The sequence below is a fragment of the Solanum stenotomum genome, chromosome 8 (genome assembly GCF_019186545.1).
Source record: "Solanum stenotomum isolate F172 chromosome 8, ASM1918654v1, whole genome shotgun sequence".
In the NCBI taxonomy this organism is placed as follows: Eukaryota; Viridiplantae; Streptophyta; class Magnoliopsida; order Solanales; family Solanaceae; genus Solanum; species Solanum stenotomum.
The window spans coordinates 59,059,660-59,073,548 of NC_064289.1; the positions used below are offsets into that span (position 1 = coordinate 59,059,660).

Here is a 13,889-nt window from a genome sequence, read left to right on the forward strand (position 1 = left end):
TAACTAAATATATGATCCTTTAATTTGTTTTATACTCTCTTTTTTTTCTTCTTAATTCTTGTTTTAATTGGAAAATCAAAAAGAAAATTGATTATATTTGGAGATTTAATATATTAAAATAAATATTTTATTGTCAATTACCTGTCGAGTTTTTACCACCATTAAAAAAAAGGAAAAAAATAAAAAGACAGCAATTAATGTCAGTTCAGATCCATCCATATATATTTGTTTTTTTTCCATAAAAAAAAATTAGTTTCAATTTCATTTTACCATTTTGCTTCACCTAAACCCTAATCAATTCTTTAATCATCTTTGATTTCTAAGTTTAACAATTAATTACCCCTATAAACAACCCCCAAGATCTGATTTTTATTTTTTTTTTTGAAAAAGAGTACATTAAATTCCAGATCTTTCTTGAATTTGGAAAAAAAAATGTTTTTGTGGGATTGGTTTTATGGAGTTTTGTCATCTCTGGGTTTGTGGCAAAAGGAAGCTAAGATCTTATTCTTAGGTCTTGACAATGCTGGCAAAACCACTCTTCTTCATATGCTCAAAGATGAGGTACTATTAATCCCCTTTTATTCGATTTGACACGGAGTTTAAGAAGGAAAAATATGTAATTTTGAAATATGTTGGTTAAATTGTTTTTGATTATATTGGGTATGTTGTTGTTGTTATATGGTTTAAATTGTTTCTAAATGTAGAAAGGTACCAATTTGTTTTAGGGACAGACTAAAATAGGAAGTGCATCACATCAATTTAAGAGGGATGTAAGAATTATGTTATGTATTTTGATCGGGCACGAAGTTTAAGAAAAAGGGTAAATCATAGGTTAAATTGTTTCTAAATATAGAAAGTTAGCAATTTATTTTGACAGACTAAAAGAGAAAGTAGTGCATCACATCAATTTGAGAGGGACGGAGGAATTATGTTATGTTGTTTGACTGGACACAGAGTTTAACAAAGAAAAAATGTACTTTTGAAATATGTAAAGCATGGTGGGTTGAATTATTTCTAAATGTAGAAAGTTAGCAATTTATTTTCGCCCGATTAACTTAAAAAGAAAGTGCATCACATCAATTTGAGAGAGACGGAGGAATTATGTTATGTTGCTTGATGCGCATGGAGTTTAAGAAAAAACTTTTGAAACATGTGAATCATCTTATTAATGCCTAAGTTGTCTTTAAATGTAGAAAGGTGGCATTTTTTTGGGGACAGACTGAAAAAGAAATTTGAGATGGATTCATGAGTAACTGTAATGAATCGTTGAGAAAACATGAATCAAGTGGAAATGAGCAAATGGGTGATTAGGATTCATATTGTGTGTAGTTGCTTGCTTGCTTGATTGGTTGGTTGGTGTCTAACTGAATTGATTTATAATAATAGCATTGTCTTTGATTGCTTTTCGTTATTTACAGAGGCTAGTTCAGCATCAGCCAACACAGTATCCTACATCTGAAGAGTTGAGTATTGGGAAGATAAAGTTCAAAGCTTTTGACTTGGGAGGTCATCAGATTGCTCGTCGGGTCTGGAAAGACTACTATGCCAAGGTATGCTTTGTGTATTAAATGTTGATAACCATTTTTTCCTGTAGTTTTTATTCTGCACACAGGCAGAACTTGTCTTGCTCATTTTGTTGCATCACTGTATTCTCCGCTTTGTCTGGCCTTGGTCACTGAAAAGTTTCGGGGATTGTGTTGAATCTTTCTGTCAGATTAGATATATATCAATACCTAAATTTTGTAACCTGATCATCTTTTATGCTTTAATCAAAAGAAATAATCTTTTTTTTTCTAATCCAAAAGTAAAGAAAACTCAAAATTGCCGTTTATATCAACTGTACTGGATGTTTAAGTCAGTTGCCATGTAGTTGCATCAGATCCATGTGTTCTATAATTGAATAGTATAACGAAGGGTATATATTAACAATATTTTGTAAGTAGAGGGGTAAATGTGAGCCTTTTTCATAATACTTTTGCCATTGCTCTGCCCTACTGGGTCAGATTCCTAGACACTTCCCTATCTTTTTCCTTAGTTTAGATGACTTGTCTTTCTCTTCGATGACCATAATGGCTTAGTACAGCCTCTAGATTGGCTGTCCCTTGCAGCAACATGAAAACATTAATGTGCTTCATTGGTGGCACTTATCTCTGTGAGATATGTGCTTAGAAAGTATTTGTATGGAGAATTAAATATACTGAAGGTGTAGTGGGCTATTCCTTTGTCAAATTTGTTGAAGTCGTATGTTTGAATGCAGCAGTTTTTTATGAAAAAGGATTCAATTTTTTTTGAAATGGTAAGTATTGTTGATTTCAATAAAAGACAAAACAACACTAAGAAGTGCTGAGATAACATCCGTAAAAGGAGGGAAGGGTGAGAATATAAGAGAATTAAGAAAAGAACCCCAGGGAAGAAACTAAGCTTACAAAAGTTTTGATCATCTGTAGCAGGGGGGTTCAACATCATCTTCCACTGATTTACCCATTGAAGTATTTGATCCACTGAAATCCCCATATTGCTATTTTAGTCCCATACTCGCCCTTTTTCTAATGATTGTCCAGCGTAGCTCTGACATTTATTACAATGGACGTAGGCAAAAACTCAAATTGACTTTTTAAAAGTCAATGCTAGTTAGAGATCCTTGAAACATTTATACACTTCTGTTTACGGTATAATGGTGTTGCACCTTAATTATTTCAACGAGTACCTTGCTACCTATCAACTACACAAGTACTGGGTAACTCTACCCACCAAGAGTTGGGCAAATGGGAAGAATCACTTAATGTTTTCTGTCTTTATGGAGATTTGAACCCTGGTCTCCAAGGTTTTCACCCACTTCATTGAGTCATTGATCATTAGGCCACACATTTGGTTTTTATACCTATTACTTCATTTGTCCCAACTTTTGTGACCCTTCCTTTTTAGTTTGTCGTGCAAAGCATGGCACCTTTCTCTTTTTGGAAACTATTTGATTTTAGTATCCTCATTTTAGTCTCCAAGGGTTTGTTGGGACACTACCACCACTCATTAACAAAATACATATGGAACCCTCACCACCGCTCAATTAAAAGGATAATTTTGGTACTTTAAATATATTTGGCTTACATGTTAAAAGTCATCGTTAATTTTAAAATTTCGTATCCAGTTAAACACTGTCACATAAAGTGATATGGAGGGAGTAGATGATGTTGGAAAGGAAATGATAAGTTAAAAAGTATTTCATTTTAGTTTGTCCTAAATTTATTTTTACCATAGAAGACTCCAGGTTTTCTTCATAAATTGCTTTGTACACTTGCCAATTTTTAAAAGGAAAATCATAGCATGAGAGCAATGATTAGTTGGTTTCCCCAAGGTTGAAATTGTTATTCCCTGATTTAAGGTATCTGTTGTCCCTTTTCCCTCAAGGTTCCAAGTTTGGCTTCACGATATTCTTCCATCTTTGATTTTGGTCTTGATTGCTTTATAATCTACTGTCCGCCTAACAGCCTAACTGTGCTAACACTTTTTTCGTCTTTTTTTCTTGGGAGTTGGGTGATTAGATAGCACAGCAAGGACAAAAGTTCCTCATGCATAATGTTTTTTCCCCTCTTTTGATAAATTATAATGTTTTGGTGCCTTAACAGTTAGAAAATTACCTTTTTCTATATTCATTTATTTTATGGTAGTGGATAAAAATGCCCCTTAAGTGTCAGTAGGACATAGGTTGTTGTGATGGTTAGATTTTTTATTCCGGGGAAGTAAGGAGCATATGCTGAAGACCAGATGGAAGCTTAGCACTAAAAGAGTCGCAAATCTCTGTTCAGGGACTAAATTGCTCGTCTTATGGAAACATGACCTACTCCGCAAAGTTTCTCTTTCCACCCCTTTCCTAGAGTTCCTCCCATTAGTTTGTTTCAAGGTTGCAATCTTTTCTTTTTTAAGCTGTGCAGTGTAAGGTACTAAATAATTTCTTATTAGTGCAAAAACTTTGCGCCTTCTGTTTTCCTTATTTCCTTCTTTTCCAGTGACTATTGATCTGGCAAATGAGTTTCCATAGTTTTGTGTCAAGTAGCTTGAATTGCTGTGCCACAGGTTGATGCAGTTGTGTACCTGGTTGATGCATATGACAAAGAGCGCTTTGCAGAGTCAAAAAAGGAACTTGACGCGCTTCTTTCTGATGAAGCCCTTGCTACTGTCCCCTTCCTCATTTTGGGAAACAAGATAGACATACCATATGCAGCCTCAGAAGATGAACTGCGTTATCACCTTGGCTTGACCGGTGTCACAACTGGCAAAGGTAAGGTGAATCTTGCTGATTCTACTGTTCGTCCTTTGGAGGTATTTATGTGCAGTATTGTACGGAAAATGGGGTATGGCGATGGATTTAAGTGGGTATCTCAATATATAAAGTAGGTTATGCCATAGAAGTTGAAAGACGTGACATCCTGGTTATGCTGTAGATCAGCATTTTTGGAAAAAGATTGGTTTCACCAGATATTTATTCATTTGTTTTCGAATTGATCAGTCTTCTATAACTATTTTGTATCCTTTGGTATCTTTGTAGTTTGATGAGAAGATACTTTTGTTTCTGTAACATTTACATGTAGCTGGAAATTTCTATCTACATATTCATGATTTAGAATCGTACCTATTTTTCTTTTTTCCATATATTGTTCAAGTGTGTCCTATTTTTTTTTCCTATGAATATATGACAAACGAAACAATCATACAATACTTTGTTATTTTGAAAACAATGCTGAGAAGAGGGACACAATTTTTCTTTTTTCTGGCAATCGAAACACTTGATTAATTACCAAGTGAGAAAAACTGAAGTTTGATACTTTCAAAGGTTTAAAAAAGTCTTTACATTAAATTAAACCCAAATTAAAAAAAAAAAGGTGCTAGACTTAGTGTAATTCAACAACTAGGGTCTGGGGAGGGGTGGATGTGAAGGTAGAGGTTATTTTCGATAGACCCTCAGCTCAAAAGGTGCTAGACTTCTAGTAGATAAACTAAATACTGAATTTAATACTGTGCATGTAGTGCAAGGAGAGAATAAAATGACAAATGGATAAAACTACAAAATTTTCCCAGCTATCAGAGGTAAATACTTTTCTTCCTCATGTGTACAATCATATTGGAGCAAGTTCTTTTCTTTTTTTGGTATCCGACCCAGTGTCCAGTACCTGCATTGGGGCTAATCTGAATTCGCGCTGCGTAAGGCCCATTTAAGGAGGCAGTGCTCCCAACAGGATTTTTTTTTCCATACCAAGGATTGAACCCGAGACTCTAGTTTTCGCACCACAATCTTTGTCGGTATAGGGGGAGATTCAGATTCTGCTGAGCCAGTGGCATAACATTTTAAACTGTTCTCTTTTCTTTATAGAACTCTTACTACAAATCCCCTAAAATTCAACAACTCAATGCTTCATATTTCACTGGAATTGGTTGATTAAATCCAGCTTGAGACAACATATTCCCAACTATCGCAAGCTCTCTGCAGAATGCCCCTTTGAACACTGTCGCATTTGTGTTACTACATAATGCAGTATTGCACACATCTGAATCAAGAGTTTCAGGTACAGATCGTTGAAGTTCTTGAATTTTCTGAACTTGTTGCTGCATTACAACTGTGCCAAAAGTTTCAGTCCTTGATTGTTGTTGTTCTTGATTTAGCTGAACTTGTTGCTGCATCAGTTGCAATGCAGCAGCAGCTTTCTTTCTCTGCTTCTCAGCTGCTTCTTCGTCCTTGATTGTCGCCATCAAACTAGCGTAACCCCTCTGTATCAGTCTATAGAGCAGTAAAGCAGACATCTTTGCTCTATCCCTTACAGAATCTGCATCTTGTTCATCTGCAAACTCACACCTTTCTATGAAACTCGTCGATTTTTCAGGCTTGTGTCTTAAAGTTAGCAACAAATGAGCTCTTTCCAGTTCTGATCTTGAACAACCCCAGTTTAAACCAATCAATGCATAGTAATCCACATTCCCTGTTTCGCCATTTGCAACCCTCTTCTTCAATTCTTGAATTTTTGTAGCCAAGGAACAAAGTCTCCCTGGAATCTCCCTGTATTCCACATTTTGACGCTTCCATATTGGTCCTGGTAGTTTCCTATCCCGTAGCATTGAATTGTACAAGAGTTTTAAGTGCTCCAAATCATGAAGACTATCAGGCAAGCATCTTATGGTTTCAAATAGTGCAGCTCTAGTTCTAAGAGCATCAATACAAGACGGGTCCAATGCTAGCGTTCGATTGCAATCAGCTATTGCCTCTGCAATTCGACCAGAAGAATGATACGCTGATGCTCGATGCATATAGCATTCAGCCATAAACCCCTGAGGGGCACCACGACGACCATCCACAATTTTTGAAAAATGCCTAATAGCTTCTGAGTAAAGACCAGCATCAAGAGCTGCAATTGCAGCAGTTTTTCGTCGTAGTAGCAGCTTGATATGACTGAGAAGTTGAGATATTGTTTCTGACTCGGTTATTGGCAAAGCTGTGCAACGATTTTTGCTTGAGATTGGAAATTTGGCAAACGAGAAGCTATCCTCAGACCAACAAATGCTCTCACGTCGAAATGCATCCGTAGCAAGGCGTTTGCCAGTTTGTAACAGAACCATTGCATCTTCCATTAGGCCCAAATGGCAACAAGCTTGTCCTAAGACCAAGTACCTGTTAAGACATGATGTAATTAAGAAATGTTCCCTCCAAAAGCTTCAACTTTCAAATCACACAACAAGAATTCATGGTATAAAACTCATCACCACCCAAAAAAAAGCAATAAATATTTTCAAGTGTTCGAGAATCAAACTCACAGGTGACAGGGCGTGTTAAAACATAATATAATCAAGTACACTTTCTCTAACAGCTTACCTCCATTGACCTTCTTTATTGCAATTCTTGTAAAGACTAGCCATGACCTTCTTCTTCAAATAAGATATAGAGAAGCACTTGAAGTTAGGTTCATCACCATAAGAAATAAGCCTGATTTGCTCCTTTGAGCTATCAAATGAACCAGAAGAAGAGGTAGATGATGTGTCATCACTAGGCATTTTCAGACTAGGAATATAATCTTTTAGCATATAAGCTACATCCTTAAAACACCTTAAATAAAGCAAAGATCGAGCCTTTAACTCTAGAGCTAATTCAAAACGCGGAGAAATTGCAAGCGCAGCTTCAACAAGGGCAAGAGCTGAAGAAATCTCATTTGGTTCTTGAGTGGCAATGAGAATTTTGGCATCTCTGATATATCTTTCCACAATCTGACAAAAACAAATACAGAGCATAAGTACGAGTTTAGGATTTTGAGTTTATGAGTTCCAAATTCCATCTTAAAAAATACTCTACACAGTTAGCTACCGGATTCTGCTCCCCCCTTGCATTACTATGTATGCAATTATCCATGAAAATGGATAAAATCAAGAATGTGTTTTTCAAACACAAATTATGAGCTAAAGTTACTGAATTCAACCGAACCCAAGGGCACAGCTCTAGCTCTAGCTCAAGAATGTATTTTTCAAACACAAAATACAAAGGTTTGAGTCAAAGCTACTGAATTCTGCCGAATCCATAAGCAAAGCTCTAGCTACCCTTTGCATAACTAACTATGTATCCATCAAAATGGATAAAATCAAGAATGTGTTTTTCAAGCACAAAATACAAAAGGTTTGAACTAAAGTCTATTGAACTCGCAGATAAAGCAGTAGCTCCTCCCTACATAGCTAACTATGTATGCACATGCAATCATCAAAGAAAGTGAAAAGGGTCAAATCAAGATTGTATTTTTATCATACCGTTTTGTTGCTAACCCACCAGGGATTTTTTTCTCCACAGGCAAGAAATGGAGGAGATGCAGCCATTGATAGATCAAGAATCAAAATTTCTTGATTTTTTTTGGGTATCTCTGTTTACATTAATATTGAGGAAATGCATGAATATACAGTGCCAGCTTTAGAGAGAGAGAGACAGAGAGCTTTTGATCCTTCTGTTTCATTGCTGGCAAACCACGCCAGAATCTCTCTCTCTCTCTCTCTCTGTAAAGACTTATCTCCCCCTCTACACTCTACAATTATAGACTCACCTACGTACATCTAATTAATTAGTTTTATCCGAATTTGACTTGATACAAAATTTAAGTAATTTTCTAGTGTTAAATCAATTAATTGTCATTAGATTCGATGATGCTATAGACTTTAAAACATTTACAGATAGTGTTAATTGTTGCTAAAATTATATATATTTAGCGATAACTAAGTTTAATTAATTGTAGTTAAATATCATTTTTGATGCCATGTATAACGAAATGTGTTTCAATCTTGTAGTATTAAACATGTCACGTGAAAAGTTATAAGAGTTAGACAAATAAATTTGAAACTGAAAGAGTAACACAATTTTAAAAGAATGTAGCGTATACGAATATACTCTCTCCATTCAATAATAGTTGTTCATTATACTATTTTGGGATATTCAACAATACTTGTCCATTTTATGAAATCAATGAATAATTTACACTAATAATTTACGCTTATCATCAATTATAGTGATTTCTCTATTATATTTTTTTTAAGACATTTGTATTTATTATATTCAAAGGGTAATATAATAAAATTACTTTTCTATTTATAGTTTCTTAAAAATTGTGCAAAGTTAATAGTGGACAACTATTGCTAGATTGAGGAAATATATATTACTCCCTCCGTCCACAATTAATTGTCATGGTTTCCTTTTTTAGAGTCAAACAATAAGAACTTTGACCAACATTTTACGATGTATATTTACATCATATTGATATGCAAAAAATTGCAACTTATAGTACTTTTCGTATAGTTTTTGAATATCTAATTTTTTTTAAAAAAATATCGAATTAACGTAATCTAATTTAACTTTAAAAATTAGTCAAATTGACTTTCGAAAAACGCAACATGACAAATAAAAGTGGACAGAGGGAGTAGTTTAAGCTCTTTTTTTAATCTAATATTAAGTTGAGAAAGTATAACTTGTTTTTAATTATATAAATTATTTCTATATTAAATTTTACATTTATTAGCACAATTTAAACTACAAGATCCAAAGCAATATCCCTCATCTAAATCACGAGTCCTTTAAAAAAACATATATATATGAGACTCCAACAAGTTGCCTCCAAACAAAATTAATATTGTGCGTGAATTTATTTATTTCTGCTGCAACATAATTAATTTACTTATCTATCCTATCTTTTGTTTGTTTAATTTCCACCTCCACCCCCACCCACCTTAGATCTCAATGGATAATAATTTTTGACTTCTTGATTAAAAGGTTATGGATTGAAGTCGTAAACATTATTTTTTACTATAATGAAAGATAATATTATACGTATATTGAATTCTATGATAGTGTAATTTATTTATGAATTGCTCATATAAATCAGCTATGAACTTCGTTGCTAGTTTGACGTAACTTACAATTTATTTTGATAATATGTCATTAATATTTAATGTAGATGGATTATATTTCAAGACATAAATTTGAGTAAAATAGTCAAAATTTGCTTGAAGTAATATTTTTAATAAACGTGTAAAAGGAAACATGACAAATTATTTGAAACGAGAAAAATATCAAAATAACTACTATAGTGCTAGCCTACTTAATTACTACTCCATCCTCTTTGCTACCAAACAATGAAGAAAAGTAGGAAAACACAGATACTAGGTAGGCTAGATCTAAAAAAAAAAAAATACATTTAAGAATATTGTAAGGAAGATGATGGTGGTCACCATTAATAAATGTAAAAAAAAAACAAAAAAGATAACTTATAGTAAAATATATAATCAAAAATTAGTGTTGAGAAAGTGACAAGTGCAATTGCGTAAGGCAATAGAATCATGCTTTTTTCCTCTTTTGCTTTTGAAATAATTTAATGAATGCACATGATATATTGATCCACAACCATATTGGTTTGTCTTAAAGTTTCTCCAAAATAATATTTATCACTCTACTTTTTATATAAAAGTAATCTGATTATGTAAATAATTTTTATATCATTGATGTAGAGAATTTAAATTCTAAACTTTATAAGGATTGTGATGGAGTAATATTGAGTACTTACTCACTTCTAATTAGAGATTTTAAATTTGAGTTCTTAGGTATGGATTTGAGTCACCTTTGTTAGAGAGCGTTTTACTTTCAATATAAGACTTTTTCGTGTGAATTCAAATTTAGTCGAATTGATTTAAAACACAAGATTATAGTGGTCAAATAATGTATTCTTGATGTTAAATTGCTCTATAAACCTCATTGGAAATATTTAATGCCTCAATTACCACATCATCATACCTAAATAATTGTGACCTTGCATCCATGTGTCTAACTTTAAGGTGCTGGAACTCCAGCTCAGCCTAACAGTTAGGATATAGGATCATAAATAGAATTGTTAGGGTAATTTGGACCTACCCTATATGATTAGTTCCATTATTAATTAATTAATTATTAGTAATACATATGCTCATCAACATCACCATTAATGGATTTTTCCAAAATCATGTGCATGTTTTTCACCCAATGTTTGTATTCGCATAAAAATTTCAATTAATTCTAATTTATGTTGCGTAAGATTTGTTAAAGAAATAAATATTTTCTATTTTTATCGTATTTAGTTTGAACTAGAAGTTTTTGGTGAAAAGAGAAGGGGGTCATTGCAAATTTATGATTTGATATTTATGGTTTCTGAATTGTAGAATAGTAGCTTCAAATGTTTGTATTCTAAAATTAGTGTTTTTATTTATTTAGTAAATTTTTAATGCACGATTTGAGATATTGCATATTCATCTCATCATAATATTACGATGTTCAATGATATCCAAAGTAATGTCAATTCAAACATAAATTAGGAAGAATTTGGAGTAAGCTAATAATGTGTTTTAAACCTAACCCTATTGGATCCGTCCAAAATCATGTGTTTTCATCCAATATATATCCTTATACGTATTGAAATTTCGATTAATAATAGTTTATGTTGTATAGGAGTGTACAAAACCGAACCGAAAATCGAACCAATTCACAAATCGAGTCAAACCGGAAAAAAAACCCAACTAGTGGTTTGGTTTGACTTGGTTTGGTATTGGAAAAAAAAACCCGACTATATTTGGGTTGGTTTGGTTTTAACTAAAAAAACCAACCCGAGACCAAACCAACCCGACATTATATATGTAATTTTAAAATTTTATTTTATACATAAAAATATTTACTTTGATATAATTTTAAAATATTTCTTATACTATTTCATAGTTTTTATCTTTTAATATATTATTTCAAGTTTAAAACTTAGAATTCGGAATGGTCCAATAAAGATTATAGTTCATAGATGTTGATAATTATAATAAAACTTAAATCAAAATCAAATTAATACTAATGCAAAAAGAAAATCAATTCAACATTGGTTTAGACAATTAAAATACATTGGTTTAGACAATTAAATACGTAATCTAATTTTAATTTTCCTTAAATATTTAGTAATGTAAGTAATACTTATTAAACTTATTTTAGCATGATTTAGTACTTTTAAATTATGATCATTTTCATTATGACTTTGCAATATTTATTTTATATGATGATTTCATTATTATTTTTTATTGAATATTTTAGTGTCATCAGTACTCATCTCATATTTTGTGTTATTTTCTTAAGAAACACCTTAGATAGTTGTATTTTGGTTAGACTAAAGAAATATTTGGAGCACAAGTTAATTATTTGTTTGTATGCAAACTTTACCGAAAAATCCAAAAATTGAAAAAAAAATCCGAGGTTCATTAGTTTGGTTTGATTTATAAATTTAAAAATTCGACACAATAGTTTGGTTTGGTTTATAAATTAAATTTTTTTACACAAATGGTTTGATTTGATATTTGAAAAATCCGAACCAATCCGTTCATGTACACCCCTAAATTGTTGTGTATGAGAAATACTTCTTATTTTTTGATACAAAGCTCGAACTTGAAGTTTCTAGTATAGGTGTTGGAGGAGGATAAAAGCGGATTCACAATAGAACTTTGTAAATTTTTAGTTATTTCGAAATTTATCGTACGATTTGAACAAAAGTGATAACATTCCATCAAATTCATTACTAATTAAAATATTTGTACCGCTGACTTAAATCAATATATCTTATTTATCTCAATACAATTCTCAATAACGTACGTACCTCTAAAGTCATTTCAATTCAAACAGAAATTAGGAAGATAAGTATTGCTAATAAATGATTGATGACACCAATTGTGAAATTGGGTAGATATATTGAACTAAATGTTAAAAAGGATATTAAACAACATCCCATGTTAATTGGTGTTGTTTACCTCTTTTATTAATAATAGTTTCTTTATTTCCCTTTTAATTTAATGACTCTCTTTTGGGTAAATAAAGATGCATTATAATTTATACATATCAAAATAGACCTATCAAACATGAAAAGTATATCAACCTCAATATTCGATTATTACACTTATAATTGAGCTCAAATTTTTGAATTATCATAAAAGTCAAAATAACTAAAATACAAATAAAACATTTTAAATAATTCATTTATATATATAAGCTATAATTATTGTATATGCACTCATCCAGACAGCTGTAACAATTATATATCCTTTTTAGTATATAGTTTGTTGTATTAAATTCTTAATCAGTATCATTGCTAAAGAGAGAGAAAATAATAATAAGCCAAGGGAATCCAAGACTTGCATTGAATTATATAGAATTAAAATGACACATGATGTTGTTTGGTTTAATGAGGCAAGTCTATTATTATATCTGACTTTTTAATTTATGTAACATTATTTTCTTAGCTTATAAATTCGTTTTAAAAAAAAATAATGAATTTCTATTATTTAAATACACCTAATTGATCATTTTCCTTTTTTCCTTGATTAATTTTTTTTATAACAACGCAAATTTTAGTATAAATATATGTAATTAGATTATAAGTTTTAAATATCTTATCGTCATATGAATGTATGATATATTTAAAAAGATATTGACGTTTTTGGATTTGGAATCACAAATTTTCTTGTTTATTTGTTTATTCAATTTGTTCATCATGAATTTGAATTAATTGAAATAGTTAAGTTCGAATAGTAAATACCTAGAAGAAAATAAATTTATATTTTATTGATCGTGATCCAATGGACTATTCATTAAGAAATTTTTTTTAAAAAAATGGTCAATGTTTTTTCACATGCAAGCCGTAATTAGGTAAAGAGGATCCAATAACTTTGACCACAAGAAACGGTAGCACTAGTCAAATATCTTCATGCATGTGACAATATATTCCATCAATAGGAAACAATTAAGGGCATATTCATATCGAAAATATTTTTGAAAAAAAAAATAAAAAAGAATAAGTGAATATATTATATAAACAAAAGAAATATATTTATGTTTAATCAATATTCCAAACTTATGTTGAGACTAACATTTTATTGAATGAGATAGTAGAGAGAGAAACGAAAAGAAAAGAAATAGTTTCGAAAGGAAATTTTATTCCTCACCTCAATGAGATACTTCGATAGCTATGAATTATATTATCTTAAGGAGTCGATTAATAAAGTGTATATAAGAATATCATTTATCATAGGGTGTATTAGTAATATATATTGTGATTAGTAATATTGAATTATTTCTTATCGACTATTTAGTTTATTATATTAAATGAATAGGATATACCCGAATAGGAATAATACCCTATATTGCTAATATTATGATTCATATATATATATATATTATTTTCTCATGAGTTGTCAAAATTTCATAATTCTACGGTACATCAAGAAAAAAAGGTCACGTGAAACCAATAAAAGAATACTGATTATATGGTATCTATCTGGAATAATAGTGAATGACCACTAAGGAAAGGATTAACGAATCTTTATGATGG

General features: G+C 31.4%; 2 protein-coding genes across 2 annotated transcripts; one reads left to right on the forward strand and one right to left on the reverse strand.

The window, feature by feature from the left end:
* The first annotated feature begins 256 nt into the window (after nt 1-256).
* Nucleotides 257-4,618, forward strand: LOC125874646 (GTP-binding protein SAR1A-like). Its single transcript, XM_049555621.1, has 3 exons — nt 257-561; nt 1,419-1,550; nt 4,072-4,618. The coding sequence occupies exons 1-3, from the start codon at nt 433-435 to the stop codon at nt 4,390-4,392; spliced, it is 582 nt and encodes a 193-aa protein (XP_049411578.1). The 5' UTR covers nt 257-432; the 3' UTR covers nt 4,393-4,618.
* A 401-nt stretch (nt 4,619-5,019) lies between these two features.
* On the reverse strand, nt 5,020-8,026 carry LOC125872700 (uncharacterized). The gene is made up of 3 exons (XM_049553460.1): nt 7,777-8,026; nt 6,857-7,245; nt 5,020-6,655 (listed from the first exon to the last, which is right to left on the reverse strand). Exons 1-3 carry the CDS (start codon nt 7,840-7,842, stop codon nt 5,392-5,394), a joined length of 1,719 nt encoding a protein of 572 aa, XP_049409417.1. The 5' UTR covers nt 7,843-8,026; the 3' UTR covers nt 5,020-5,391.
* Between the last annotated feature and the right edge of the window lie 5,863 nt (nt 8,027-13,889).